The 11,001-nt window shown below is 39.8% G+C and overlaps 1 protein-coding gene across 1 annotated transcript in view; it reads right to left on the reverse strand.

Annotated features, from left to right (window-relative positions):
* CEP83 (centrosomal protein 83) overlaps positions 1-7,561 on the reverse strand; it is a 32,241-nt gene extending 24,680 nt beyond the window's left edge. The window contains exons 1-3 of the mRNA XM_017804255.1: positions 7,524-7,561; positions 1,429-1,587; positions 912-1,062 (exon numbers count right to left, since the gene is read on the reverse strand). Coding sequence (XP_017659744.1) covers positions 912-1,062; positions 1,429-1,577 — 300 coding nt within the window. The 5' untranslated portion in view covers positions 1,578-1,587; positions 7,524-7,561. The remainder of the gene's footprint in view (positions 1-911; positions 1,063-1,428; positions 1,588-7,523) is intronic.
* Positions 7,562-11,001: the final 3,440 nt, after the last annotated feature.

Here is an 11,001-nt window from a genome sequence, read left to right on the forward strand (position 1 = left end):
GAATTGTCAAGAGATTTATCTCCTTTGAGGGGGAAGCAGGGGAAGGAAAAGTGGTCTCATATAAAAGATAAAGAATTAGCATCTGGAAAAACTTAAACAGTAAGTGAACCAACCCCAAAAAAACAAAATAAGCAATACCAAACCAACTATTTGTAAAACTTATTAGATATGTGTTCTCAACAGATACATGGGTACTAGTTTGAATGAAAAGAACATCAGGAAAGATTCCCTGCCTTAAGCTCCATGCTGTATGGTATTTTGTTAAAATTACTTGGGTGTGGTTCATACAGCAATCTACCAAGAAGCAGTGCTTAATAAAAAGACATTTCATCCATAATCTGTGATATATTCTAATTTATTCTACTTTTCTTTCACTTATCTGTACCCTTAAGTCCCTGAAAACTAGTTCTACTTATGGTACTGAGGCACATCTCCTCCATTCAGAGACTGGGATCCTGATATGTCCTACATTATTTTAAGGAAACAAGCAGTTACCTATAAAGTGTCATCCAAGTTGTCTTAAATATTGAGGGGGTTTTGTTTGGTTTGGGTTTTTTTAAGAAATAGAAAGAAAGAAGAAAGCTGTCATAATGAAGAGAAACAAATATCTATTTTTCCAGGTTTAGGCACCTAAGTAAACCTCCAAGGCAGATGATTTTCTCCTTAACAGGAGAGCAAGCACGGAGATTGAGAGTCTTACACAGCACCTAACAACAGGATTTGAAAGATTCAGTTAAACAAGAAAACAATAATTTCAACACACTAAAGAAGAACCACTCACGTTGGGTGAATTTCAAGGCACCTGAAATACATCCAAACTGGGTATATACATGTTACACAAACAAAAAAATATGCATGGCCCTATTACAGGATAAAAATACATATTAAGTCCTTCCAGTAAATTATCTCACCTGCATCTTCAGTTTTTCCAGCTCTTGCGATTTACCCAGCAACTGCTCTTGATATTCAGCGACAAGCTGCTGAACTTTGTCATTTGCAGCCTGTTTTTCATCTAATAACTGCTTCATTTCATCTTGTGATTTGGTATAATCGCCCTGTAATCTGAAATAAAATACACGTTTACTTTATATTTACCTTCTAAAATTAGACCTTAAAACTCAAAAACTCACATGCAGAAGCAAACACACAAACACCAAATAAGAACTAAGCTACAAATATCCCCTTCCTGTAATATACTGAATAGTTATCCCATATTTACATGCATAAAAAGTATTCCCAAAACATAATCTGCAATGTCTAAAGTTACTTAAGGTATTTTGAATTGTCTATTTTCTAATATGAACAACAGTCAAATCTGTCATTAGATACAGAAATAGCTAACATACAACACATACAAATAAATCCCTTCCAACATCTAGCTTCACATTCTAATAGTTTAGATGAAGAAACTTGTTTAAACTGATGTACCTTTGATGTTCTGCCTTTAAAATTTGATAATTTGCTTTATGGCGTTCACTTCGCATTTTTTCATCTATCAGAAGTTTTAGCAATTCTCTTGGATTATCTGTATCATCATTTCCAATCACAGGAGGAAGGAGGCTGCCCAAACCATCCATTTTATGATGACTGTTCACGATGAGTATGGAGAAGACAAGATTAAAATTAATGTATAACTAATCTACAACACAATCCACTCTTTCTCCTGACATCTCAGAAGATCAAGACCCCTGAACAAATACAAAGGCATGTACTTGGCATTCAAGTACATTCACAATTCAAAGGTTTCACACACTGCTTTTGCTTTAAGTACAGAAGACTCCTGGTCCTGCCATAACTCCGGTTAGAAACCTTTACTGAAAGTGCAACTCTTGCCTGCTCATTCTGCCTTCCCTGAGAAGTAACAGTCCTTCCAGGGCACAGAATAAACTTAAACACAGAGATCATTTGAGTCAATACAAAACAAGCACAAGTGCTTCTATCTGACAGATTACATGAAATGGTATTTCTACTTACACTATACACTGAGACTCCAACTATGATGCTAGTAATGCCCTAATTATGCCTTATTAGTCAGAGTTCAAGCAGAGGCCACAGACATCAGGCACATACGGCTTTTCCTACTACTTTTCAAAGTCAAAGTTGTCACATCCTAATAGGTTGTACTCCTCAATACACCACCCTTTCTGCAGGAAGAAGAGCAGATAATTCTCTCTGCCGAATTCCTGTGAAGCCCTCTCTGGAGAAGAGTTAAGGTTTCAGGGACAGCCTGGCAGACACCTGCCTGCAGTTCAGTCCTGAAATATCATTGCTATATGTCACTTTCTCATTTTCAGTTTATTTTGTGGTTTCTTGTGACCTTTCCAGAAAGTATTTCTGAAACATGACAATATCAGATTGGTGTGAGGAATGCTGCAAATCGACAGTTGCTGAGGAATGAGGAAGTATCCTAATATACCTCATTAGTGCCTTTTGATGTTAGAAGCAATGCGTATTAATGTGAACATTACTGACACTTCCACAGGATCTGGGGGAGGGAGGACTGTAACTGAATTTTAGGGAAGTTACAAAGCCTTGAAACCAACAACTCTGCCATTTTAGCTTTTCCCATAGCCGACTGATGCCTACAAACTCCACGGCAGCAGTGTACAAAGTGTAACTTTGAACAAAATAAAACTCAAACAGAAACTATGTTAAAACTCTGGCATCGCTGCAATACCTCACCTTCTTTATAAGCACAGTTGAATTTTCTACGATTCCACTCTTCAAATCTTTCATGGATCTATACCTTAAACACTTAAAATTTGATTTTATAAACCCCTGAACTCTAAGCAAGATGAAAATCTATCTTCCATATGGAAAAATAAACATCACGTCAGTGCCCATTCCACTAAAAGACATGATAATGTCAAGGAAGTCTTATATTTAAAATTTCTTTCCCATTTTTCCTTCCTCCACCACTAAGATTGGAAAAGCTCAGAGGAAAATCTGCCACTTGGAACACTAGTATAGGCAAAGCAAGACAAGCAACTTTGTATTCTGCTTTACCCAAATTTGCTGAGATAATGAAAAGGAAGAAATCAGAATAGAGGAAGAAATCAGAATAAAGAATAGTATCCTCCATGACTGTCCTATATGCACAACCAACTTCCAACATTAATGACATAAGTTCTGAAGAACCTCCTAATCAATCCAGTCTCTATTTTTCTTTCCTGAATTTTGTTGGTTATTTAGAACTAAGGACAACAGCAATTTCCAAACTCAAGATAAAGACGTTTTCAATTGTTAAACCAACAGCTGTATGAGGAGAACTGGACAGTGATGCGAAGGACAATAAATCACATGAGAGGACAGAAAGTTCTCGTACACAGAGGAAACCCAAGGCAGCATGTCCCTAAGAATTTCTAAGCACGTCAACATGGTTAACATTATCACTGTTAAAACAAACCAAAAAATAACAACAAAAAAACTAAACAACATCCAGGCAATAATACTTTTCTCTCTCTCAAATCATAAGCTAGAGATAATACATGTAACTATCAAACTGTAAGCCAAAGCTCAGAATTAGGAACACAGAACTTAAAGTCAGGTCTGAATCCTGACACTTACTTGAGTAAGAAGTATTTCTGAAATGGTGTAACAGATCTAAAGTCAAAGACACTAAAAAAATCCTACATTTTCTGAGGGCATGTCAGCCAAAAGATAAACAGAAATGGAACCTTTTGTACGCAATTCCAAGCAGGTGAGAGGTACCTTTTCTCCTCACAGCTTTTGCCTCTATCAAAAAGTGCACAAATTACAAAGCAAGACACACACCTGGCCACGTGTTCATATGCACAAACACTTCATGAAAAAAGGAGACGACAGAGGGAGATAACTGTAGCCTGCAAAATATTGGTTTCAGACTGCAAAAACCTAAGCTGTATGTATTTAAGGAAACAAAACTATTCTGGCTTTCAGGGACATCTAGTGGCAAGTTTCATGACCTGCATTCCTGGTGACAACTGTGAAAAAGCAGAGATTTCATCACTTCATGAGAGTTCTTTCCTCGAAATCACTGATAGCAACCTGTAACATTTAACCTATCCACAATCTTACAAATAAAAAAATTTTTTCATTTGTTTGGTTTGGGATTTTTTTCCCAAATAATAAAATAATTTCTGGCAGTGAACTGTCAATAGACCCACCATTTGGGTCTACAAATATTGTAAGCAGATCACCAATAAGAATTCCTGCTGCGCTAATGGCTTACAGTACTTGTTCACAGTCAGTGAACAGACCTTAAATAATCTTCAAAATTACACAAAACTGCACCCGTAATTTTTGAGAAATCCTTTAAAGGAACACTGTGTTAACATTTCTTTCTCTCCTGGAGATCTGTTCAAATAGAGAACCATAAAACATCTTTAAAGAAACTAAAATCACATCATATATAAAGTTAATTCTATACCTACATATTTGCCAAATATTATTACACTACTGAACTTTTAACAGTTGCCCTGAACTCATACTATGAAACCTTACCATCATTTTCCACAGGTATACATATAAAGGCATTGGTGGAGAATCCTGAAACCTAGGAAATGCACACTCTGTAGGTAAAATAGCATACTTATTGTAGAACAGCTAAGTGAAGTAACTCAATTACACTTCCAAGAATCACCTTTGTTTTGCCTTTCTTCTCCAATTATTTATTTTCATACAGAGAGAAACATTGCTGAATAACCTACTTCACATCTCTCCTCTTTATATCTACACATCAGTAAAGGGCTTTTCTTCTTTTACAAGATTTTTCAGCTTTTTTGTTTTAACTTTTTGTTTGCTACAAGCCCTTAAAATAGTGAGAATACTTGCATTTAGAGAAAAATATTATGATATCAATATAATTTTATTTCTTTATATTAATTTTTTAATGGTATTTTGTTTACAACAACAAGGTTTCCTTCTCACTTACTGCATAACTAAATGACATGACTGCAGCATGTATTGCTATTTCACCTGAGTGCCACACATATCACACTCATGGCTCTCCTTTCCACACCACAGCTACACTTATATTTCTCATGTTGAACACTATTCTGCAGTTAGATGATACGATGAATATAATTTTGCAACTATTGATGAAAAACTAACAGTATTAGCCTTGTGCCATGTTTTGTTCAAGCACTAAAATTCTTAGTAAAATCTGTGAAAATCAAAGAGCTGTTTCACACAATGTATGGTCTAATCTCTCTGCCTGCTTCTGTCAGAACCTCAGATCTCTTTATACGCTCTTTCTTTTTCTGTAATAAAATCAGCCAAGGTCTTGTGAAGCAATAAACTATTTACCTGAAAGAGTGAGACACTCAAAGAAAGCACAGACAGCCTCAGAAAGCTACTTCAAACACCACCCCCTTCTCATTCCTGTTCAAGAGTCTACAGTAAGACTAGATAATGAACTCATGAAAAAATGTAATCCAACACCAGAGCTCAGTGTCACCGGGAATGGGAGGTTCCACTCCTCATTTCTTTATCCCCACTCCTACACTTGTCCTTCATCAGACCCTTCCATGAACTGTTTTAACTCAAGAAGCCAACACACTCAAAGAAGGAGACAACAGTCAATAGTTTTTCTGTGAGGTCAGCAAGTCACACGAGCTCATGGAAAAATCCAGCAAGCTACATCATCAGTGAAAGTAGGCAGCTGGTACTGGCTAGGGGAAAGGAACAAAGAGCCCAGTAAACAGATAGGAGGAGGAGCAAGCCTTTCTCCCCACGAGCTTAGATGTTCACAAAGTCACAGCCTTAGACTAGATATCCAGATTTTAGACATTTAAAGTTAAGTGAAACAAATCCTATCTTAAACAACTATGCAACCCACTCATGAGAGATCAAATTTCCCATGAATATCAAGCGTATAAAAAAAATCCCCCCCAAATTATATATAATTCGAGAAATATTATATCTTACCTTGTATTACTTTAACAATCCATATTCTACTAATTCATCATCAGTAACTTGGAGTAGCCAAAGCAATCATCTTAAGAAAGATATATATATATATGGAGGTAAAAACATCAATGAGAAACATGAAAACCTTCATTATAGAAAATTTCATAACCTAGACATTGTTCAGATATGACTGTAGAGAACCCAGTGAAAATAAACACTTAACACCTTGGCACACCAAAGTGAAGAACTTTTGGAGAACATCTGTATGACTTCTACATTACAGAACACATCAATCCCATGCAAACTACTATCACTCCCTCCACAACACTGTTCAAGGTACAAATTTCAACAATTTATCATACATTATTTCAGTGTCCATCCCCATACATGGTACCACCCTCTCAGTTTCTGTCTTATTCGACAGAAAGATTACTTGTTAGGTGAAAAACAATGAAAAAGGTTGTCTCTTAACTCAGGGTTAAAATTTGTGCTTTAGCCACATACACTACCAAGTCAGACTTGGTAGTTTGACAGCAGCTTCACTGATCAAAGTGAAATGTTGTGAGTTACAGCTCGTAAATCTAGCTGTACTCAAGAGCAGCCAGTCTACACATGCTATGTATGTTTTCTACTGTTTTCTCATGAAAAGAAACCTTCAAATACAAATGAGAAACTTTTGGTCACTATAATCTCATTCAAAGTTCTAGTCGGGCACAGAGATGGCTGCTTTTTGCAAATAGTTCAATAGTTCACAACCAAAACTCTTCTGAAAAATCAGTTCCCTTTCATATTGGCTTAAAAATCGAGATGTACAGGCAGGGCACAGGTTCCATGTTAGTGTATGTATACCACTCCTCCTGCAGGTAGAAACATGATTATATACACCCTACAGTACGTGGATGAAGATCGTGTGAGAGGCCAAGTGAGTCGCTTAAGTCACCATGATCTTTTTACTGGTAATTTTCCTGACTCATGGACATAGGAGCTCGGTCAGAGGTACAACGGTAACAGGGGTGCCACACACCAGGAAAAATAATCATTACTGTCCAACCGCCCGTGGCTGAGGATCGCTGGTGGAAACGAAAGCAGGCAAACGCAAAGACTGGAAAGCCTGGCAGCGGCCGGGCTCTGAACTATGCTCCGGGCTCGCGCCGGGCGATTCCGAACCCACTGGCCCACGGCCAGCCCGCAGAGGCCGCAGCAGGCTGCTCCCAGCGGCCGGAATAGCAGGCACAGGCGAGGGCGCTCTGGGACGGGCTGGGATCGGCTCCGGCTGCGCCGTGACCAACGGCCGGGGAGGAGCGCGGGGCCGGGGCAGAGGCCGAAGGGCCTCCCTTCGCCGCGAGGGGAAGGTCCGGGCACGTAGAAGGGCCTCGGTCAGCCCGGCGCACCCTCACAGCCCGGCCTCACTCCCACGGCCCGGTCGCCTTCTCTCAGCCGAGCTCCACTCCCAGAGCCCGGTCCCCCGTTCACAGCCCGGCCGCCCTCTCACACCCCGGTCCCCCGTTCACTTCCCGGGCCACCCCCCCGCCCAAGTCACACGCCGACTCCTCCGGCGATCCCCCCGACCCCCCTCACACCCCGCCGGGTGGGGCCGCTGCCGGCCCGAGCGATTTAAAAATGGCGCCTCTCACCTCCCGCCCGCGCCGTCGCCCTCCGGGGGCCCGCGGGGCGCGGGGCACCCTGGGAGCGTTGCCGGGGAGACGGGTCATGGCGGGCTGGGCCCTCACAGCGCGCTCCGCGGGCGCTGGTTTCTGTCAGAAAGCGGCTGCTACGAGCAGCTGAAATACTCTAAACACGATCTGCTCGTAGACATCCTCAATTTCGCTCTAAAGTCTGTGCGAAGCAGGAGGTTGAACGTCCAGATCGGTGTTGACATTCCCCTGATAAAGTTAACAATGCTTTAATAAGAATTAAAATTGTTTTCAATTAGTATATTTGAAGGTGAGTATTGCTGATGACACACACACATCCCCAAGGAAGAAGTCGGGGAAAAAAAAAAAAACAACCAAACCCCAAATGTCATGTTTGCCAGCAACTGGAGATTACAGCTGCAGTCAACTCCCCCAGGGGTGGTTGTAAGCTCCGTTAATAAAGTGCCTAAAACACATTACAGTCACTTCCACAGCTACAATGGCAAGAGTTCAGTGCTTGCTTCACTGTCAGCCTGACTGTGCAGACTGATGTCGCTGTGCCATTTCATGTGTATATTGTGTTTGTTGCCATGTTGGAGATGAAATAACAGCAGTGTTCTATCTATACCAATGTACACCTACAATGAAATAAATAGCACTATGGAAAACTGCAATTAAGTAAAATTTAATTTTTATTAAAAACATATTTTGTTGTAAACGATGAAAAGTCATACTTCTAAATTCTAAGCTTTACAATGCAAAAAAATCTTTCTAAAATGTATTATGAAGTCGCATTCTCATTTTCTATATCCAATTTGCTCATTTTATTTTTCTTTCACTATCAGCTCTACAAATATTAATGCTAACTAAGGTAAAATAGTAAAATAGAAGTGTTTCTCCCATATACAGCTGCATCAGCAGGAGTGGTAAATTGCATAGATTCTTTCTTTGGTTCTATTCATGTTTGTTCATATCAGAATTATATAGCTGTGATCTATTGGAGAACAATTAATTTACATGAGAAACATGCTAAGTCACCCACTGTGAACTCTTCGGACATAGCAAAAAAATACAAAATCTAAAATCAACAGACAGGGTTGGGTGTCTCTTGCCAGCTAATTTATGGAACAATTATTGTGTAAATATTTCCAATCTGGAATCTTTTGCTAAGAGGATGGCTCAAGATGGTGGAAATATGGTTACTTTATTTTCGCCTCCATGTTTTTTTTACACTGATCAGAAAAGGGTACTTGTTTCCTTCCAAGACCCACTGAGTCAGGTAATTCTAGCTACTCACCCAATAGCCATCAGTCTTGAAGTACAGGTGGTAATGATGCTCTTCTTTGTCACAGTGGCCATCTCTCTCCATGTCTCATAGCAGGGTGAGCAGCAGTGCTGAAAACCTGCTCCTACCTCTGCTTGCTTTAAAAGTAGAGCTGCTGTAGTGAGTCAGATGGGCTTGACCTGGGAATCTTGCAGAGTGTAAGGAAAGAGAGAAAAAAAGGAAGAGTCAAGTTCAAGGGTACAAGGAGGAAAAAGCTGAAGGAAGGAGGAATAGAAAGCAGGGTTTATAGGAATGGGAGTGGGGCTTATGGACATAGCAGAGAGAGAAGAGGCCAAAAGATAATCAAGAGGGGAACCTCAAACATCTCTCACAACACAGAGGAGTTTTTTGTAAAAATAGAAATTAATGCAGCTACAGATCTCAGTAATTTATTTTTTAAAAAGAGTAAGGTCTCTTTAAGGAATACTTTAAATTAATTCTGGCTCAAGTAAAAGTAAAGAGATTTCATTTAGAGACCTCACAATTTTTGATCAACAGTATTAAAGATTGTGTCTCTTTAAATGTCACATTCTATTACCTCTGGGTAGATCAACATTTCATAGAGCAGCAAGGTTCATCCTCACACAAAGAAAAGCAATATATAAAGAGATGTAAAGTATGTATAGAAGCCCAGGAAAATATTTCAATGCATTTTGCAGATACACTCTTTGGAGGAAGATACTGTGTAAGCATGGTCAGAAAAAGTCTTGAGTTTGAAAGCTCATTCAGACTTCCTTGCTGCCTCAGTTGAGCAAGCTGAAAATAGTTGCTAGATTAGATAAATCCTCAAGCTCCTGTAGCCCAGTGGCATATCTTCAGAGAAGGTTTTGTTTTGTATACATGCTGCTGGTTGTACCTGCAGTTTAATCCATGCTTAGTGTATGTCACCTTGACCTGAATCCAACCTGAAGGATAGAGGCTAAGTGGGGAATTAATGTTGGGACTACAAGCTCAGTTCAGCACATGAGTCAGCACAGCCTGAAAGCATCTAAATAGTTTCATTGTCCCATACAATTGTGGCAGAGATGTCTGTGGCTAAGTAGTGTGCTATTTGTGATAGACAGTTAAAACCATACGTTGTTTTGTGTAAATTGCCTGAGAAAATTAATATTTTTTGCATTCCAAAGTCAAAAGATGGAATTGCTTTTACGTGCCATAGTGCTGTGGTGAGAGTCTTCCCCAGTTAGAGGGCTTTTTACTGTTAAGCTCAGTAGGGTCAGAATGCAATTTTTAGCGCAAAGAACATCAGTAGATAAAAAAGCGTAAGGCAGTTTACAAAGCCATTATTCAGACAAATATACTGTATGGGACTGCTGACCACACAGGCATTGTGTTCTCTACTTTTCTCTTCAGCATGTACATACAGTATCTCATGCTGATCTTCTGTGTCTTTCCTTTTTCATCATGGGTCTGTGATGTCAAACTATGACACTAGGGCGGGGGAAAGGATGTTTCTCTGACAGGTACCAACTCATTAAAATGATATTCAATGGAAAAATATATAGAGAATTTATTGGGCTACAAGGATATTTCACATTTATATATATTGTTCTCATATATGAGTCTTCAGTCCTGACTGTGCTTTCATTTCCATTAAATTGATTCCATTCTAGCCACACCAACTAAAGAGTTTTTCCAAATTTACACACACACAGATGGGTAGAACCACACACTCACCAACTGAAGGGCTAACATGGTGAAATGCAAGTTCAGTTCCTAAAGTTTCTGTCAAAAGCATGTCGGTGCTTCTTTCAGCAGCTCAGCAGTGTCCAGCTTTAAGCTTGTCCTAAGACAGGGTATCAGAGAATCATAGAATATGCTGAGTTGAAAAGGACCCATCAGGATCATGGAGTCCAATTCCTGGCTCGGTGCAGGATACTCCAGGAATCATGTCATGTGTTGTCCAAACACTTGAACTTTGTCAGGCTTGATGCTGTGACTACTTCATGGGGAGGCCTGTTCAAAGGCTCAACCACCCTCTGGGTGAAAAACCTTTTCCTGATACCTAACTCCCCCGACTCAGCTTCATGCCATTTCCTCGAGTCCTGTCACCGGTCACCAGAGTGAAGAGATCAGAACTTGGCCTCTGCTTCCCTTCCTGAGGATTTTGAAGACACAGTGAGGTCTCCCATCAGTCTCTTCTTTTCTACGCTG

This window comes from Lepidothrix coronata, unplaced genomic scaffold (genome assembly GCF_001604755.1).
Source record: "Lepidothrix coronata isolate B3197 unplaced genomic scaffold, Lepidothrix_coronata-1.0 Scaffold9, whole genome shotgun sequence".
Lineage (NCBI taxonomy): Eukaryota > Metazoa > Chordata > Aves > Passeriformes > Pipridae > Lepidothrix > Lepidothrix coronata.